Below are 20,082 nucleotides of genomic sequence, written 5' to 3' on the forward strand. Positions count from 1 at the left end.
CAGGAACAGGACCCTTGAACATAGAGGTGTTGCCTTGCAGGGGTGAAGCTCTGCTCTGACAGTCAGGGCTGGTAGATGCATGTCATTTTTGGTAGCATGACCTCATATTCCTCATGGAGTTGAACTTCAGTTAAGTCCTTGCTAACAATGAGACAAGAAAAGTTTTTGCTTCCTAGTCCAAATGAGTTGTGCTATGGTTTCTACGTACTGGCTGTAGAGCAGCTGTGTTCCTAGAATAGCAGGAATTAGCAGTGTGGATGGTGACCTCCCTGCATAGCTCTGTTATATAGATTAACCTGGGAAGCCTCTTGTGACCCTCCATAACAAAAAGTTCAGAGCATGCTTAAAATAGGCTTAAAGAGCAAAAACTTTTCTTGTACTGGTATAGCAATGCACCAGAACCAGCTGGCATTTGCTCCTGGGCAGAGCAGTGGTGAGATGGGTCTAATGTGCCTCCATTACCAGCATGACTTACTCGCTGGTTTGCAGAATACTCTGGTGTGGGTGAAGTGTGCAGAGGCCCATGGGGAGCCATGTACCCCATGTACCAAGCTAGACATTCCCCTGGGCGGGCTGCTTGCTGAGCGTGGGGACCTATTACCTGACCCAGGCCTGCTTTCTATAGGTGAGGAGGCTGCTGAAGAAGCAGATAGTGAAGATCATGTCATGCTCCCCAGAGTCTCAGGCTACCAGCGAAGCTCCTGACAAAGAGTCTGCTGCAGCTGCTGACCAAAAATCAGAGGAGCTTAAGCCCAGACCAACGTGTGAGCTGGAGGACTCTTCCACCAATGCACCTAGTGTGGGGGAGAAAAAGGAAGAGCAACCTGAAGAAACAGGGAAGGATAAGGGGGGAGCAGCAGTGCGACAACAGCAGCCCCCCTTCTTGCTGAAGGATGAGGGGTCGTCTGATTACCGGCTTCAGTCCATGGAGCAAGATGCTGATGACGAGGCAGCTGATGACACAGATGACACTAGCTCTGTCACCTCTTCTGCTAGCTCCACTGCCTCATCCCAGAGTGGCAGCGGCACCGGGCGCAAGAAGAGCATTCCCCTTTCCATCAAAAACTTGAAGCGGAAGCACAAGAAGAAGAAGACCAAGATTTCACGAGAGTTTAAGCCAGGAGACAGGTGAGCTGGATTTTCAAACTCAGGCGTACTTGCCAAATCCTCCCTAATGTAAACTGCCTCCCCAGCTTGGGTGGAGAATGATGTTGGGCATGGTTAGGACACTGCTTGGTAGTAACCAGCAGCGATTATCTTGTGATGACTGTGCAGTGGCCTGTGTGAAATGAGCTTGGTCTCAGTCCAGCTTCTGATATAACTGGGGCCACGTGATGTGACACTGATGCTTTTCTATCCCAGTTGTGCCTCAGGGCATCGACAGAATATCTGTGTTGCGCTAGGCTCTGTGTACACAGGAGGAGACAGGTGAATAAAGACTATATAGCTTAAACATGACACTAATTGGCTGCCTTGTTTGGCAGCTTCTGCAGAGAGGCTCAGAATAGACCATGATAGCATGAATGGACAGTTTATTCTCAGAGCACAGACAGCTGACAGCTGGCTAGCCTGTCTTGCTGGCTTCCTTGGACTACTTAGTTGTATGTAGATCCAGCATCAGAAACCACTAAAGCAGATAATATGCGAGAATCCTCCTAGAAAAGTGATGTTATCAGGATTTGAGGGGTCCGGTATTTTGAGAATGCCGTGAACTTCATTCGCTGCCTGTTTGGGTATTTCATCTTTGCCTATGTACCAGGAGAGCTCTGTACCTCTATACCTGTGCTGCATCTGGGCAGCTCAGTACAAGGAAGAAAGTTCTGCTCTTGAGACACTTTACAGAGACGACTGTGTCACAGGGTATAAGAAATTCAGGCTTCTTAGAAACAGAATATGCAAACCAGCTGACACTTCAAAGGGCATATGTGGCAGCTGGTCACAGCTCAGTATGAGGGGCCTTCACTGTTTGAATATTCAGGTGAAGCTGGTGAGACTATCAGTAGGTGTGCTGACAAACACTGCTGAGAAGTGCAGTGGATGGGCTTGCTAGTTAGTCACCAAGTCTGATGTGTCAGCTCATGGCCATCTTCTAGCTGCAGGGAGCCAGCTCAGCATGTGGCTTTAGCTTCATTTAGTGACTGGCTGCAGCTCTCTGGGCAGCATGTGGACCTCTGGTTATTTTTTAATGAGGATACGTAGCAATTTTTATTAATGCCAAGCTGTGGTTTTGTTTGTAAAGCAGCATAAACTGCTCCACGGACAGGACCACATCATTTCTGTGGATAGCCTGCCTTTCCACTCTCCCATCCTCAGCTGAACATTTCCCTCCAAGGAATCCATCTCTTGACATGTTGCCCACCATGACCTGTTGTAGACTTCACTTTCTGATAAGTTCTTTTGTTAAGTGCTGGCACTACTAAAAACTTCACATAAATTTCACTTAAAAATATTTCTGTGTTGATATTTGTAAAAAAGAGGGCCGTGGAAAACAGTTATATTGGCCTATTGTATCTTCTTTGTTTAACTTAAAACCAGTATAAATGTGGCACTTGTATTTTATCTGGAAGGCCTAGCCAGCAAAATAAAGTCAGTATTTAAAGCCAGCATGGGATTGAATATCTCCTCTGCTGTAGGAGGCATGGAAAAGGTTAGGGGTTCATTAGAACAGCCTGTCCGGCTAGCCTGCAGCTCTGTTCCATCCATCCAAGTTGTCCCCAAGCAACTTGTGTCTTCAAACAACTCTGAGCTCCATGGTGAAGTAGCAGCATGTGGTCCATTGTTGTGTGCTTAGGATTCATCTTTGAGCAGCAGAGAGACACCTGTGTGTGTGTGAACAGCTGGGAAGGAGATTTTCCCTTTTAAACAGAATATCATTTTACTTTACCCACTTTCACTGTGTTGCCTCTTTTTCTTCTTGGAAGGGCTGAGATGGAAGATGCTGCTTTATTTTTCCTTTCCAGTCCCATGCTCCTAGCTTCAAAGACTCTTTAGAACTGCCAGCCTAGAGAGTGCTTCAGTGGAGAAGATTCAAAGACTTGAAGCTCTTGTCTTGTCTGTCCATCAAGTGTAGAAAGTGGGTGCTAGTAGTCATGTTAATTTGCTTCACTGGGAATAAAATGAGCACAGCATGGGCTCCCTGGAAAGCAAATCCTCCTGCAATACATGTTTGCAGCCACATTACATGTGTGGTGATTGAGAACCTGTCAAAACGGAGCCTGCTGTGTAGCTTTTTCCACTGGGACTACATGGGGGTTTCCTGACTTGTTCCTCAGCCTGATGACTGACTTCTGTGTTGCTGTGAAATGTTGAGATCCATCTCAACTCCTGGTCTTGGCAGCCTCATGTTCTGGTTGTGCTTGTGCATTTTTCCTCTGGTAACTTGTTGCTTTTCTGTGTTCCCAGGGTTGCTGTTGAAGTGGTGACCACAATGACTTCGGCTGACGTGATGTGGCAGGATGGCACTGTGGAGACAAACATTCGTTCGAACGAGCTGATTCCAGTACACCATCTGGACAACAATGAGTTCTGCCCTGGGGATTTTGTGGTGGACAAAAGAGGTATTGGGTGTGAAAAACATGCTCTCCTTAGGGAACAAACGTTGCTTAAATGCAGTGTATTCTTCAGTCTGGATTTGTGGTGTACTTTGTAGCTCTTTTTACAGTAGCTGTTAATAGTACTCACTTGAGGTAGACACAAGAGCCTAACAAGGGACAGACAGTGATTCAGGTGCCTTTACATGAATGTCAGCAAAGAACTATTATTTAAATATCGAGGTTAAATTATAACAGGCAAAATGTGGAAGGAATAAATGCTGAGTAACAAAACTAGGTTTCTCAGCTTTTCTGTAACTAGAGGCAGCTTGTCTTCTCCTTGGAAGTGCGAACAGCTCAGCACTCTGCCCTAGAATGGGGGGAGAAATGAACAACTTGTCCCATGCTGTTGTCTCTGTATGGCTTGCCCAGCATGACCCCCTGGTTTTCATGGAGTGGTATGGGTATCAAAAAGCACCTTCTTGCATCTGTTTTCTTCAGCATACCAACTGGAGATGCTAGCAAGGGTCTCTACTAGTTCCAGGAAAAAAGGTAGATTTAGAGTTTGGGGGTGTGAAATACTGATGGCACACCATCTGATTCTCAGCTCCTTGTCTTGTTGTAACAGGTCTAGAACTAGAGCCTGAGGTTGGGAAAATGGAAAGCTGCCTTGACAATAAAAATAGCACCTGCTGTTTAATTTGACCATTTTTAATGAGACTAGTAGTCCTACTGGTATTGTGGCTTGGACATGGTTTATGGAAGCTAAAGTCATCTGTCGGCTCCATTTCTAGTTTGGCCTCTGAAAAATCTGTTTTCCTCTCCTCATCTGTCAAACATACCTTCCAAGCAGAGTCTGTGATGCCTGCAGTTCCTTGTGTCCTTCTGCTAAGGATGCCAGGAGGTGGATCTTGTCAGCCACATAAATCAGAAAGGTGGCTGGATACTGCTGTGCTACATAACAGTGCAGAACCAGAGAGGTGGTCCAGGCCCAGTTTTGGTGCTATTGGACGCATACACCTGCATCCTGTCTGCTTTCTGTGTTTGTCCAGTGCGTTTCTTCCAGTGGAACATAGTTGTTGTGGGAGGCACGGTCCTAGAGGAAGAGTTTGGCAGCCACGACTGCTCCCAGGGAGCTTTTGGCCATCCTGCCCACAAACTCTGGTGCAGTCAGAATCACGGTGGAGCTGGTTTAGAGAGCAAGCATCAAGGTGATGGCCCATTTTCTCTTGATAATGGAGCTTAAAAGTGCTCCCAAAGTGAATGTGTTCACCCTGTCCAATCAGCTTGTTTTATCATCATTCCATGTCCCCATTTAATTATGTGACTTCTTAGCTGAGCACAGTTTTGACTCAGGAAGAGTCAAAGCTGTTCTTTGTAGGAAGAACTGTTCTTGCTGATGCCATTCACAAAGGGAGGGTTTCAGCTGAAGCTTAGGACTGGCAGTCTCAGTTGCTGTGTGAAGGTTGTGCTCCTCCGCTTAACCTTTCTATTTTCTTTCCTACCATCATGACCAAAAGCTCAGAGTTCCCAGGATCCTGGCGTGTATGGAGTAGTGCAGTCTGGTGACCATATTGGCCGTACCTGCATGGTGAAATGGTTCAAGTTGAAAGCCACTGGAGATGATGTGGAGGTAAGTGCAGTAGCCGGTGCCTCATACTCTGGGACCGGCTAGGAGAAGCAGCCACAAAACTGCACAAACTTCACACAGATAAACCTGGGAATTTTAGCTCCTCTTTCTTGAGAAAAGGAACAGTAGTGTTCTTTGGGCCTCGAAGACTTGCTAGAGGTGGTGTCACTTCATACTTGTAGATGCCCCCAAGATACTGAAGACCAGTGCAAATAGAGTTCACATCATGTGATCAACGATAGGCTCTGATATGCATGAAGGTTTTTACTGGAGCAGTCACAGGCTGTTAATTTCTCAACTCCACTATAAGAATTTTTCCCTTCCGTGTCTCTGCTAGTTGACAGAAAGGGAATCCATGACTTGTATTTGTCCTACTTGTCTCTGCAAGGCAACATTGCCTGTAGTCAGTCTTGCTTGTAGGTCCCTTCCTCCCCTAATACCCTTGGAGCACTGTATTTTGCAGACTCCTGATGGACTAGTTGGAGATGTGCTGCCTCAGTTCCTCTCAAATCTGGCGTGCAGCCCTCTGCCTTAGCGTGGGAGATCAGATTGTCTTAACTGAGCAGGGCCCCTTGCACCTGGAAACAGAACATCAGTCTGTCCTGGGGTTATGCTCCCCTTTACTGCCCATTTCTAATATTTGTGTCCTCCTAGTGCTTTTCTTCCAAGAGAAATCAAATGGAAGATGTTTCCTATCAATAGACAAGCTTTTTGTCAAGCTTCCTGTTATCTTGGATTGTTTCCAAAGTAAATGCTATCCTTTAGCCCTACTGAACTGTCTTTGAGAAATCTGGATGTTCAGAAGGGTATAAAATCCTCTTCTCTGTCTTGTGATCACAGCAGTATAAAACCTGAAGTAAAAGGTAAGGGTAAACAGATGAGACAGGATAACCTTTTTCCCTTTCATTATTGCTCCTTGTTTGATGTGCCTAATGCCTAGCACTGCTGCTCAGCAGCAGGTGTTTACTATAGGATGAGATGGAAAGAGGGGACATCAGCAGCTCCGGGCTGCAGGCTGTTGGACCAACAGGAAATTGGCAAAATATAACACAAAAAGCACTTCAAGTGTTGAAGGCAGCCTTTGAAGATCAGCGCAGCATCCTGGGACTGACATGTTTGCATTCTGTCTCCAATGCAGCTGATTGGGGAGGAGGAGGATGTGAGTGTGTATGATATTGCTGATCATCCAGACTTCCGCTTCCGCACGACTGACATTGTGATTCGCATTGGCAACTCGGAGGGAGCCACAGCTAAGGAAGATGAGGTGAGTCCTGGGCATGCTTATGTGACCATGATGTCATGAGGTATTGGTGTTGGGACACGTGAAAGAGTCAATGGGAGACGTATGGCCTTGGGCCCCACGTGGACTCCCTAGCTTGCTAATTTGGTACTGTAGTGTGCCCTGCTCTCCTGAGTAACATAAACTCCAAGTCTAGTGGAGATATAACCTGGAAATCCTTTGACTATGATGACTGAGGCTATAACAGAACAAAAACAAAATTGAGTCAAGAATCAAACATGAGATTGATGTTTTTAATTAAATCTGGCTTTGGACTTCAGAATAAATTCTAACATGAGGCCATTCTATGGATTCCTGAGCCAAGAGTAAAGGTTAATTTGTCTGGAGCTAGAGAAACCTGTTTCACTTAACAGAAGACTGGGCTTCTGGTTTTCATCTGACTTACCATGTACACATTTAATTTGGATTGTTGACTTGATTGATCTTCTGGGGGGGGCGGGGAAGAAGGAACAATTCATTTTGGAGAGAATACACTCTCTGCTTGGAAACAGGCTTCCTTATTGTGCCTGTAAGACCTCCAGCTTTTGAGATGGCTGCCCTAAAAAAGGGTTAAAAGGTTTAGAATGGCTCTTGTTGTGATTCTAGTTTCAGCGGTGTGAAATGTATCTGTGCTTGCTCAGCTGACCCAAATAACCTTCTTCCAGTGTAAGACGCTACTTACTGTGCGTGCCGTATGCCAACTGTGGCATGTTTGTTCATGTCTGCGCTTACTCTCTGCTGGGAAAAGCTGCTGCGAGAGCCCTTTCTGCTGGGTGGCTGAGCGCCAAGGCCCCATTCGTGGCATCCCACTAGAGGGCAGCCCGATTCAGAGGAAGGTCTCCTGTCCCCTTTCTGGCAGAGCCCCCGGTGGTGCTGCCTTCCAGAGAGGCCACAGCCCTTGAATGGCTCTGATGCTGATCAGAAGTCAGGGTTTGCTGTCAGCCCTGCCCCTCCCAGTCCTCTCCTGGTGGAGGAAGTGGGGGGTAAATTTTCTTTGTCTCCATGGCAGTGACTCAGTGGGGATAAAACAGTCCTGCAAAGGAAGTTTAACAGCAGCTTCATCTTTCTAACTTGGGCAACTGGCTGAGGAAATAGTAGTCTTGCCTTTGTCAGCTCAGATTAACAGCAAAACCCTGTGTGTAGGATTCTCCCCTCCCATGGGATCCCCAGGACTCCTGTTACTTCTGCTGCAGCTGGCTCTGGCCAAATTGCAAGCATGAGAACATTGTTAAGGAGAATCCAGGTATGCAGGCCTCCAACCTGGGGAAGATATGTTTCTCAAAACCTTCCAGCTCTACAAGTGCCTGGGAAAGAAAGGGGACTGACAATTTGTTGTTGTTTCTGCAGCCCTCAGTCGGACAGGTGGCTCGTGTGGATGTCAGCAGTAAAGTGGAAGTGGTGTGGGCTGATAACTCCAAGACCATCATTCTGCCTCAGGTGAGGTCCTGTTTCTAGCTCATGGTATCCCTGTGACTTGTCTGAGTGACAAGTCTTGGTTTTAAATCCCGAGTGCAAAGAGATTCACTGTGTAAGGGAGTCTTGCTCTATTTACGGCTCCCTTTCCATGCGATAGGGTGACTTCCCACTTCCGTTAGCACATTAAAGTCCTTGCTTTTGTCAGGAGGACCAAGGAACTAATTGGTCTTCACTGCTCTTGAATTAAAAAAAAAAAAACAAAAAACTGTGCTGCCAGGAAGACATGGGCAGACTATTGCTGCCTTCGCTCACTATGCTGCATACAGCTCTGACCACTACCCTGTTCCTGGCCTCCAGAGCCTGCTGCTTTGCAGAGGGGTTTGCAAAACTCAGTGATCCCCAATCCTGACTTGAGCCCAGGCTCACTGCATTGCCCAACTAAATCACCGCTTAATTAAAAGGCAGATTGTTCAGTCTCACTTATGAAATGACACCGTAGTGTTTTACCTGGCTAAAGAAGCTCCCCCAAAAGCTGGGCTAGAGACACACAGTGTGACCTTAGCTGACCTAGGGATCAGACCATAATCTCTTCCCAAGGTGGGAGGGGAAAGAAGTTGAATATAAGCTTAAAAATGTAGGTAGAATCACACTGCTAATCCACTTAGTCCCGTTCCTTTGCCTTCTGCATTATTCTGTTTTCAGGGGTTTTGTTGTACTGTCTTTTAATGTTCTTCACTGCTCTGCATGCACTTTAATCCTGTGTCTCTTCTCCTTGTTGCCTCAAATTAAGGCAGACAGCCCAAAGACAAAAGAAAACCTTCTCTAGGGTCCCATCTCCATCAGTGTGGCAGAGAACGCTATTGCCTCTGCTACAGAAATGCATTTGCGTGTGGAAGTATTTGATCAAGGTTTCTTTTTAAACCAAGCAGCTCTGCATTAATTACAGTAGAATAGTCAATGCCTGCACTATGGCAATGGACTAGGGTGTTACAAAGCAGGCTGCTGTCTCCCTTCCCCCTGTTGTCACATGTGCTTGGATCACGGGCACAATCAGAGGTCTGATGTGTGCTCCACAAAGGGCTGTTCTCACACTGCGGCGCTGGGGCTCTGCAGCAGCTCCTGCTGTGTCACGCCAGTCCCTTCGATTCTGCTTGTCTGCGTAATTATGGGAGTTGGGGAAATGTCAGGAGCATGAATTATCAGTTGGCAAAACTGATTTATCAATGCCTGTCCATGTGCCCAGAGAAGAGCTGTCTGGGTGCTTTTTCTCAGCTCTAAAAATAAAGATGGCGTAACTGGCTAATTAACTTTCCAATTCAGATTTGGATTAGCTGTGAGGGCTTTGAGGGCAGTGAGTTTTGATAGCTTTTCCTGCCTGCAGTCACTTGTGTTGAACCCAGCTAACCTCTGCTGGCTGCCTGTCTCTGGGTGGCACAGGACTGGCTGAACAGTGCTGGTTCAGTTCGAGACTTTGACAAGAGTACTGAGTGTCCGTGTACTTTAGCCTCTGGGGTCAATATCATATCTTGCAAGATTATAGAGGATTCTTGGACCATCGTTCAAGCATTAGAAGCCTGTGGATAAAACACTCCATCTTGCAGCTCTCCTAATGCAGCCTTGCAAAGTTGTTCTTAATCTCCTGCTCCTGTGATGGAGGTTGTAGTTGGAGTGAGTACGTTTGTATGCCTCTGCAAGGGGACCTCAGGAGAGATGTAGCTGTGTGCAAGAGCGTGATTATAAAAGATGGGACTAGATGGAAGGTGAGCAGGTTCAACTTCCAGGAAGTGAAAGGGAAGAGACTATTTTACATAAGAGTATGTTTAGCAGCTTGAGTTAGGTTTCATTGTCCCAGCTGAATTTTAAGCAACAGTGAGGTACAACAGCTAAAGAAGCGTAGCAGAGCTCTGGCAATTACTCTGCGCTGCACGAGAAGAGAGCTGGTGTGTAAATGTTATTCCAGCTCCAGCATCGTCTCTTTGGAAGCACAGAGTGCGGACGCAGCCAAACTGGGATTCCATGCCAATGCAGTTGCTGGTGGGGAAGCAAGACCAGAAATACTAACTCAACACATAACAACATGTAATATCTTCTAAACTAGCTCCACAGTCAGAGAACCCTCTGACATCTGTGTAGCTGATGGTGCATGCATACTGTCCTTGGTCGGCTGGATTCCAGCTGCTGGGAATGCTGCAGCCCACCTAAAACTGCCCTAGTTTTCCCACAGTGCACTACTTTGAAGGTGGAGGATGGGGCTATGCTGATTTACAATCTGTGCAGGTCATTCATGAGCGCATTATTTGGATCAAACACAATCCGTTCAGTATAGATGGAAGGGGACTGAAACAACCCAACAAATTCTAGCTGGTAGCTCCCGTTTCATGGGGAGGACTGACTTGCCCACATTTACAAACAACTAAAAGTCTGTGCTTTAGTCATGAATACATTGGTGTCTTTTCTAACTTTGGTCTCCTTTAGCACTTATACAACATTGAATCGGAGATTGAGGAGTCAGACTATGATTCTGTCGATGGCAGCACCAGTGGGGCATCCTCTGAGTGGGAGGATGAAAGCGACAGCTGGGAGACAGACAATGGCCTCATGGAAGATGACCACCCAAAAATTGAGGATTTGGAGCCAGAGGAACCAGCAGCAGAAGAGGTGAAAAAAGTAGAGGAACAAGTCCAGGGAGCTGTGGCTATGGCAGTTGCAGATCTCGCTGCAGAGAAAGCTGGTAAGGATGGAGCCCCAAAGAGCTTCCGGGAGCTAAAAGAGGCCATCAAGATCTTAGAAAGTCTGAAAAATATGACTGTGGAGCAGCTGCTGACTGGCTCTCCCACCTCCCCAACTGTGGAGCTGGAAAAGCCCACTCGGGAGAAGAAGTTCTTGGATGACATTAAAAAGCTACAGGAAAATCTAAAGAAGACCTTGGATAATGTGGCTATTGCAGAGGAGGAAAAGATGGAAGCCATGGTGGAGACAGAGAAGAAGGAAGAAAAAGCAGAGGCCCAGACGCCGGTGAGGTCAGAGTGGCCCAGTGAGACACCAGTGCTCTGTCAGCAGAGCGGAGGCAAGCCTGGAGTCACCTTCACCAGCGCCAAGGGAGAGGTCTTCTCTGTGCTGGAGTATGCTCCAGGTGAGTGTCTGTCAGGTCAGGCCAGTCTGGTAGACTCTCTCCTTCATGACTGTCTTGCAGTGTTTCTCCTTCTCTACAGCCTTTGCTTCTAGGCCTTTTGGACTGGGTATCTGGTCGTCTTTCCAGTCCTTATCACAGTTCATTAACAGGGGAGAAGAAATTCAAGACAGCTTCTCTATAGCACAGTTTGTTCTGGCACCTAAACCTGGCTTTTAGGAGGCATTTCTAAACACCGCCACTATTTCTCAAGCCACAAAAACAGGTTTCCCTTTTGTCTACTTTGTAAACAGCTTTGAAGGGCTTCTGAGATCAGTCACTTTCCATTGCAGATACTTTCTTTAAAGCTACAGGATTTGTTCAGGCTTTTCTGCAGGGATGAGTTGGTTGAGAAGCTGAACAGGAACAGCTGGTGTTCTTGTGCTGGGTGTCCTTGGTGGGTGAGTGTCCGTGTTCACTTGTGCCAATGTTACTCAGCCAAAAATAAAAAAGAGCATCTGGTTGTGTGGAACATTGGTGACAGCAGAGCCCAAGGTGCTTGCAAGCCAGCCATCTGGGCCAGACCTGAGAAGGAAAGGTGGCCAAACTGTTCTGAACCTGCAGGGGTGTATAAATAGAAATACAAGCTGCACTCAGGTTTTGCAGAGAAAGGGTTGTCACTCTGATGCATCATTGTCCCGGCTATGGGGCAGGGTGCCTTGTGGGGCACAGGGGCAATGTTGTGTAGGGCCATGAGAACAGAAGATGCAGGTCGTGGCTGCTGTACAGTGTGGGGAAAAAATAATCTCTAGGCTGTCTCCCGGCTCAGCACCAGAGCAAGTTTAATTGGTCTGGGTTGACACAGGAGCTGGGATAGCTTGAGGAGTTGTGGTGCTTCCTGTTGCTACAAGAGTCAGGGGTCTTCAAGATATTTCTGAAGCTTCCCTTGCTGGTATTCCCTATTTCTTCTCTTCCCAAAGATGCACTTAATAATGTGTGGAAAAATTTGCATTCAGAAAGCCTGTGGCGGTTCCCAAAGGCAGGCTTCAATCCCTTTCTGCTCCTTGCCCCGCAGATACCCATGCCTTCAAGAAAATGGAGTTCCAGCCTCCAGAAGCAAAGAAGTTCTTTAGCACCGTGCGGAAAGAGATGGCTCTCTTGGCCACCTCCCTGCCTGATGGCATCATGGTCAAAACCTTTGAGGACCGAATGGCAAGTGTCTGCACTCAAGTGCTTGTGTGTTGGTGCTGGACTTTGCAGACTGGTGGCTTGCTGTAGAATTCTCTGCTTAGCCTTAATCCCTTGCATTGGAGCTGCATGAACATGTGCAGCCTGTTAAGTAAGGCTCTAATTATCATAAATGGTTTCTCTCATGTTCCCCAAACCGGGGTGGCAAACAACACAGACCTCCTCACAGCAAGGAGCCTGTTTCAGGAGTTTGGCCCACTGGGCTGCATGTCCTGCTGCGCAGAAAAGGCAGGTCGGCAGCCAGCAAGGTATGGTGTAACCAGTGGGCAGAGTGGTGGGGGTTGACCATCTTCTGAAGCCCTGCTTCAGACCCAGAGGCTGGGTCTGCTATGGGACCGTAGTAGAAACGCAGCTTTGAAGTAAAAATGCCCTTAGAGGTGTTGTCTGAGCTGACCCCTGCAGGTCCACAATGAGGGCTGCATTAATTGTAGCCCCCCCTGTCCTTTCTCTGCAAGTTCAACTCTGCCATGGTAAGAGGACATTCATAGTGCCTAGTAGTTCATATTGCTTCTCTCCACAGGATCTCTTCTCAGCACTTATAAAAGGGCCCACGCGCACACCCTATGAAGATGGCCTCTTTCTCTTCGATATCCAGCTCCCCAACATCTACCCTGCTGTCCCGCCTCTCTTTCGCTACCTCTCCCAGTGCAGCGGGAGACTGAATCCCAACCTGTACGACAATGGCAAAGTGTGCGTCAGCCTCCTGGGGACATGGATAGGCAAGGTAATGCTGTCTTCGCTCCTCCGCAGGAAATGGTTGTCGTGCCACAAGGCCAGCTTTCAGAGCAAGCCACTTCCTGCCAGGCCAAAAGTCCTGGATGACTTCTGGTCTCAGATAGTGCTTGAACTGGGAGGGGGCTTAGACTTTGGGCTCTGCTTTAGATACCTGGAGTAGATAACTAGCATATTTTGGCTTCCTCTGGGATTGTGTTTGGCCATTGCCAGTCCTATCTTGATGAAGAAGCCTGTAGTCCAGCTAGCCAGACTGTGTCGTGGTTGGACAGAGCCAAGAGGGAGAAAAGATTCCAACACAAATATGGGGTGTTCTGCTATGGTTAAGTCCCCATCACCTAGACTTTGGATGAGGACTGCAATGTGGCACAAAGCCCAGCTGGGGACTGGGAATAAGCAGGGCTGGTGGAATGGTGTCTGTCTTGGGTAGACAGATTGGGGTAGCTCTGGGGGGATTGGAGCTGGTGTCTGATGCAATAAGCTTACAACGTTGCAGGCCCAACTGGGGTGATGAGCACAGGGCTGGACTAGCAGAAGGCGACGGAGAGTTGGGTTGGCACAACAGGGACGCGAGCATGTCACGTTCCTTCTGCAAACCGCAAGACTTTAGCGATAGGGATGCAGAGGGGGACCTGAAACTCCCATCTATGTCTGCTCAGCCTAGAGATTAGGGCCTGCCTTCATCCAGCACTCTACACACACACAGAGCAAACCAGTGCTGCTTCAGCCCTTTATTTTGTACTGACTCATTTGTATGTGTTTCAGGGGACAGAAAGGTGGACTAGTAAATCCAGCCTCCTTCAAGTACTCATCTCCATCCAAGGTAAATGCTCTTGCAGAGCCTGCAGGACAGGAAGAGCCGGGGGAAAGGAGAGGGGATGCAGGCCGAAGTGTGTGGGGTGGGGGCAGGGGCAAATGGGATCCGCAACTCCCTGTGCGCAAGGCAGTGCCAGCTGTGCTCTCCCCTTGCTGGACAAAGCAACATCCTCTCCTTATCTCTCCAAGTCGATAGTCCAAACAGGTGCAAGCTTTTCTCATGCCCTGATTCTTGGCTGCATCCCAGGTCTCTGACACAATGCTTTCCCTTCTCACTGCAGCAGCTAACTGCAGAGCTGTTCTGCTTGTTATTCTGAGCTGACAAAGGTGAACCACTGTGTCCTCAGCCAGTTACTAGAGTTACAGAGTTGAAGTTGCTGCTAAACCGGGCTCCCTTCACGGGGCTGTTTTTATCCCAAGTCAGCCACCCATTCTACATTGAGTATATTTTTGCACACAATGCTGGTGTTTACACAGCTTCCAAAGCTGAATAATTAGAGGTGTGCCTAGAACTGCCTCAGGGTTTCCTGCCTCAGGGTTTTGCTCTGCCACAGTCTGGTTTGAGAGCAGGCAGGCCAAATGAAGTGTTTTCCCCAAGGCCTCCTTTCTATCCAGACAGCCCAGGAATGTGACTTGGGAAACCTTTGACACAGACCAAGGGCTCCTGCCTTGAATCAGCAGGCTACTCCTGGCCCTCTGAAGTCTCTCAGCCTACGTGTATCCTTCTTTTGAGAGACAACACCATGAGAAATGCCTTTTCTCATTTACAAAGCTGAGGATCCAAATTTAGAAGGTGAAATGCTGAGTGCTTTACTGGAGCACCTTAGTGCTAGTGACAAATCTCCTCTCCCCCTCCTGCTGCCTGGGCTCTGAGAGACTCGTGATCTCATCTCTGCCAGCTCTAATGCAGTTTGTGGCGGGCTGCCAGCAGCCTGGCAGCATTGGTGCTGTTGCTACATGCATGTAACTACATGAAGCTAGAAACAGGCAGGAGAAAGCTTGGTACGGGTGACTTGTCACCAAACTCACTGTGTCTTGTTACTGCTCCGTCTGAGGGCCTATTCTGGGAAAAGCAGTAGGACCAGATTCAAACCGGTTACCTATGTTTGGCCTTCCGATTAAGAGGAGAAAAAAGTTGTATTTAAGGAGGAGAAAGCTTTGGGTGTGTTTAGATTAGTTTACATGTTGCTTGTAATTTTCCGATGGTTGTTTTGCCAGAAAGGGAGGGAAGGGAGCTACAAAATCTTTCTCCTTCCCTCCCTCTTGCCTTCCTGTGCGCTGTTGTGTGCACTCTGCATTGTGCTGGTGGAAGCCTGTGCTTGCCAGCCAAGGATCTTGAACTCCGATGCCGTTGGCAGGGCCTAAGAGAACCCCAGCCCCTAGCAGAAGGCCACAGACCCATTCACACAAGCGCTCCCCGTGGGATATCAGTCCAATGCGTCTTCCCCTTTGTCCAACCTGGCCTCTACTAAGTGCTTGAAGTCAAAGCACAACTTCCCTGCTATATGATCTCCTGCAGTGCCTTCCTTGCCTGTGCTGCTTCCTGCCAGTCTTGAGCTGTTTGCATCAACGTGGTTGAAAGGTGAAGCTGGTGTCATCTCTCAGAGAGACAGTGCCATGAAACTTGAACCTCAAACATGTTGGCAAAAATCAAGGCCCAGCAGTTTCCACTGTGGATGACTATTTCCAGCAAAGTTCCTCCTCTAACCTGTTGCTCTCCCTTTCTTCTGGCAGGTCTTATCCTAGTGAATGAGCCCTATTACAACGAGGCAGGGTTTGACAGCGACCGTGGCCTTCAGGAGGGCTATGAGAACAGCCGCTGCTACAATGAGATGACCCTGATCCGGGTGGTGCAGTCGATGATGCAGCTGCTGCGCAGGCCAGTGGAAGTCTTTGAGCACGAAATCCGCGAGCATTTTCGCTGCAACGGTTGGCGCCTGGTGTCCCGCATTGAGTCCTGGCTGGAGACGAACGAGCTGGTAGAGCGGAGCCACGAACAGGCCAATGGGGCAGATTCCACCTCCCTCCTTTCAGCTTGCGGCACCCTGTCTGAGAGCCCAGGAGACAATGCGGAGTTACTGGGGGAGTACGGCAGCTCTTCGGAGCAGGGGGCGGCAGCAGAGTTTTCCGACTCGGCACTCGACGGCAAGGAGGAGCTGGATGAGTCAGAGTTCACAACCTCGACACCCAACGCCGGTGATCTCCACCAGTACTCAGACTCGGAGAGCACAGGCCAAGCCAGGGAGGTAGACCTGGCCAGAGACCGAACGGACGAGGGGAAGGCTGCCCAGGACTCTGCCTTGCAGCCTAGTGTGAAACCAAAGAAAAGGAGGAAGAGCTACAGGAGTTTCCTTCCGGAGAAGAGTGGTTACCCCGATATTGGGTTCCCCCTCTTCCCTTTGTCCAAGGGGTTCATTAAAAGCATCCGTGGTGTCTTGCAGCAGTACCGGGCTGCCTTAGCAGGGGCCAATATCCCAGAGTGGACAGAGGACAAATAAACCATCAGGTTAGGGACAGGCAGGTGCAGGGGAGAAGGGAAAGCAGCAGAAAGGAAATTGGCAAACGCTGTTACAAGTAAACTGGCTTCTCCTTCCAGCTTTTCTTCCTCAGCTTGGTTTGTTCCAAAGAAGTTGGTAGGCCTGATTGCTCCTCCAAGGAAAGGTTGTCTAAGCATGAATAACTCTTTGCCCCCAGCCCTCCTTCCTTCCCCCCTGTCCTATGTACGTGCTCCTCTTGCGAGTTTGATCCTGCAATGGTAAGATTTGAGACCTGCACAGAAGCAGTCTTGCAGCCACATTCCCTCTGCACTTTCATCTTGGGGCACCTTTCCACACAAAGACTCTTCCCACCCAGCGCTACACCCAACAGTTTGTTCTGTTGGGGTTCAAGCCAAGAGAAGTGATTGGTGTAGTATCTGGAGATGAAGGGCAATGCCCTCCCAATATTTCATTTTTTTTCTCTGCATTACCATGGGTTTTATAAAGTCTACCCCAGCTTATATGTACTTAGACATTGGATTGTGTTTGCATTGAAGTTGTCTACACCATACGGAGTTGCTGTAGTCTTAGTTGTTCACTGATAGCTACAAGGTTCTTTGATCAGGACTTGGTACGCAGAGCCAGAGCTCTGCGCTAGTACTTGTTCAGCCCTGGTAGTGCTGCGGGGTTTCCATCTCGTTCTGTGTCTTCTGGTCTTTCTTCTGGAAGCAATTCTAGGCATCCCCACTTCTTATTCTCCAGAGTAAGGCAAATTTCCCTTTCCCTACCATGCATGCCTGTCTTCTAGAAATACATGGGATTCAGGGTTCTGCCCTTGGTATTTGCTTAGGTATCTGAATCTTTCATTCCCAGCCATCCTGGCTGTCACACAGCACTACAGGTACCCCTGGATCTCAGCCTCGCCTGGGTAGGAGGTGAAGAGTGATCTTGTGCGTGTTGTAGATCTAGCAGCTAGTCCGGATGGTGAACTTGGTATGGCTGCTGCTTCTCCACCATTTGGCTGTAGATGGGTATTTTGGAGCTGTTTGAGGCAGGGTCGCTGAAGGGAAAGGATCTGTTGTGTTGTGACTAGGTCCTGTTGTAGCAGCAGCAGTTCGTGACAATTTCTGTGCTGCTGCTCAGCCAGTAACTGGAGCACATCAGATGTTGGTGTGGATTGTTATCAATTCCTTCCCTTGCCAGCCGTTTCCTATGATGGCCCAAATCCCCTGTGGCAGGTAGCATTGCGGATACAGCACATAACATCCTTAATCTCGACTGCGGTGCTGTGATGCTGCTATAGGAAACGGCTGGCAAGATCAGCCCATGTTTCAGCAGCGAGAAAGCTGTCTGAGCTGGTGACCTTGAGCACTTTGAAGCAGTGACTTATCAGAGCCAGAGTCTCCTAGTCAGGACACCTTGCCTAAGCCTCTTTTTCTGTGTGTGTGCACACATGTACTGTCACTTCTGGAGCTGAGAGATCACGCTCCAGCACTGCTGCATTTGCCCAGTGTTAGGCATTGGAGAAGCACCCACTCGGCACCCATGTGGAGCACAGTCTGTGTCACAGTCTTCCTTCCAGCCGCCACGGGGAGCTGCTGATGCCAGGCTTTGCTGGAGAGGAATCGGGCTGATCACTCAGCTCTGCCAGAAGTAAGGATGGAGACAAAACTCCTCTTTACTCTAGCTCAGCCATGCCTGTGTTCCCCCCCACCCTTCACCCAGGTCTCCTCATTTTGAAACCGGGAACAGCAGCAGTCTAATCCCACTGTGTTTACAAAGTGTTTTCTGCTACTTGAAGGGCTGGGATCTGAACCTACTGGCCTAAATCCCTCCCCTCCAACCCAGGTCTCTGCACCTGGTGTCTTTAGCTGCCCCCACCATGCTCTAGAGCCAGCCTGCCCGCACACAAGCCCTTTGTGCGTGACCATCCGCTGCCAGGATTTCACTGGGTTCATCCTGCTCCCGGCGCTCTGGAGGAAGCAGGACTTGGCCATGAATGAAGACCGGACCCGCAGAGCTCTGGAAGCGTTGGCCTGCGGGTGGATCACCCGCTCCAGCCCCGAGAGCCCTCCGTGTCCGGCAAGCAGGTGGTCTGGGCAGCGTGGCAAGCCCCGAGCTGGGGCATGGAGAGATGCTTTGAGCCGCGGGCAGGGCAGCGTGAGCTGAACGTGTAACTCGCGGCTTCTCCCTGGCTGTCGCTGATGCTCGATGAATGAATCACTTTGTGAGCGAGAAGGGGAACTCCAGCGTAAAGGACTGAGTGGGTGGGGGTGTGCGGCTGCTGCTTCGGGGCAAGGGAAGGGCAAGGCAGGCAGTAGAGAGGCTTGTTCCACAGATGATTAACCCTCTTACTGGACATAATTACAGTCGGTGACCTATAGATGCCGAATTCCTCTGTCCGCTGCGTTCCCCACTGCTGCTGTCCTTCCGCCCCCTCCAAGCGGGGAGGGAGACGGCGGCGGGGAGAAAACCCGTTAGGCCCATAACGTGGCCGGGGTGGGGAGATGGAGGTGGTGCTGGGTCCTGCTTCCCCCACCCGTTACGCTCTGCAGTTCTCTCATCTCACGGGAAAGTGGTGGGCAAGGGCTCGGCGCCGGCAGCGAGACAGCAGGGGAAGGTCGGGCTGCCAACCCGCCGGGGAGGAGGGCAGGGACCCGGCGCCGCCGGCATCGCTCTGCCCGGCAGTTCCTCCCCTTCACCCAAAAAAGTCTTTGTTTCCTCTGATCGTAACCAAGAGCTTTTGCACAGGTTCCTGGGGCTTCCTACCGAGGAGATGTTTATCGGCCTGCTGGAAGGGGACGTGCTGTTCCCTGGCTGCCGCTACCCATAGCATCGCTCGCTCTCCGTAGCTGGCTGTCCCAAACCGAAGTGTGCACAGAGGTTTACAAATTTTCTAAGCTTTTGATAATGTGAAGCCCCTGGGTGATGAGGTTGGTGGTGAGCACACTGCAGCTATGTAATTTTTTGTGTATGTATGTAATATTTAAGGGTAACAAAATTTAAAAGGCTAAAACCTTAAAAAAAAAAAATTAAAAACACACAAAAAAAAAAAGCCAAAGCATGATGCATATTGTTAGCCTTAAAACTGGCTACACGACTGTGTGATGTATAAATAAGAACAGCCTGTAACTGTTTTAAGTGCTGGGGTTGGGGAAGAAGCATAACAAAATCAGTTTGTAGCCTTGATTCTGTACAGTATTTAAATGAGGAAAAAAAAAAACTGACTATTGAGGCCATGCTTAGAGGTGTGTTGTTCACGTGCAGATGTGGATGCTTGGTTGCTTACGATATATGTATAAAGTGCTGTGTGACCATTAAAACTTTTTTTACCTGCAGAATTTTTTTTTGTTTGGCTAACCAAGGTGTAATAAAGGAGGGAAGATGACTTGCCATTAAATTTTGCCTCTGTGAGTAGTTCTGCCTGTTGTCTTTTTTTTTTTTTTTTTTTTCCCCACCCCTTTTTTTAATTTCTCTTTCCTGGTCGGGGTCCCGCTGCCTGGAGTCGGGGGCGCTGCGGGGGCTGTGAGCGCAGGCGAGCCGGGCACATCGGGCTGCAAGGAGCTGCCCGCTTTCCCCTGCAGCTTATGGATGCTGCTGCAAATAGGCTCAAAAAACTCCCGCGACATCCGTGTCAGGCGCTTTACCCAGGGCAGCTGTACGGCCTGGCAGCCGGCAGGATAACCTGGCGTCGCGGCACGGCTGGCAGCTGAGCCGGCCGCTGCCTCGGCAGATGGGCCGGACCCCGGCTGCCGCGACGCCCTTGCAGCCCTGGGAAGCCCGGCGGGAGGCGAGCTCGGCGCCGGCGCTGCGTTTCCAGCCCTTGCCGCCGCGCGGAGGTAAGT

The 20,082-nt window shown here is 49.2% G+C and overlaps 1 protein-coding gene across 1 annotated transcript in view; it reads left to right on the forward strand.

Annotated features, from left to right (window-relative positions):
- UBE2O (ubiquitin conjugating enzyme E2 O) overlaps nucleotides 1–19,654 on the forward strand; it is a 69,851-nt gene extending 50,197 nt beyond the window's left edge. The window contains exons 9-18 of the mRNA XM_067308062.1: nucleotides 626–1,128; nucleotides 3,403–3,557; nucleotides 5,051–5,163; nucleotides 6,299–6,424; nucleotides 7,787–7,876; nucleotides 10,331–10,988; nucleotides 12,040–12,176; nucleotides 12,733–12,936; nucleotides 13,710–13,767; nucleotides 15,495–19,654. Of these exons, the coding sequence (XP_067164163.1) occupies nucleotides 626–1,128; nucleotides 3,403–3,557; nucleotides 5,051–5,163; nucleotides 6,299–6,424; nucleotides 7,787–7,876; nucleotides 10,331–10,988; nucleotides 12,040–12,176; nucleotides 12,733–12,936; nucleotides 13,710–13,767; nucleotides 15,495–16,258 (2,808 nt within the window). The 3' untranslated portion in view covers nucleotides 16,259–19,654. The remainder of the gene's footprint in view (nucleotides 1–625; nucleotides 1,129–3,402; nucleotides 3,558–5,050; nucleotides 5,164–6,298; nucleotides 6,425–7,786; nucleotides 7,877–10,330; nucleotides 10,989–12,039; nucleotides 12,177–12,732; nucleotides 12,937–13,709; nucleotides 13,768–15,494) is intronic.
- The last annotated feature ends 428 nt before the right edge of the window (nucleotides 19,655–20,082 follow it).

This window comes from Apteryx mantelli, chromosome 19, assembly GCF_036417845.1.
Source record: "Apteryx mantelli isolate bAptMan1 chromosome 19, bAptMan1.hap1, whole genome shotgun sequence".
NCBI classification, from domain to species: Eukaryota; Metazoa; Chordata; class Aves; order Apterygiformes; family Apterygidae; genus Apteryx; species Apteryx mantelli.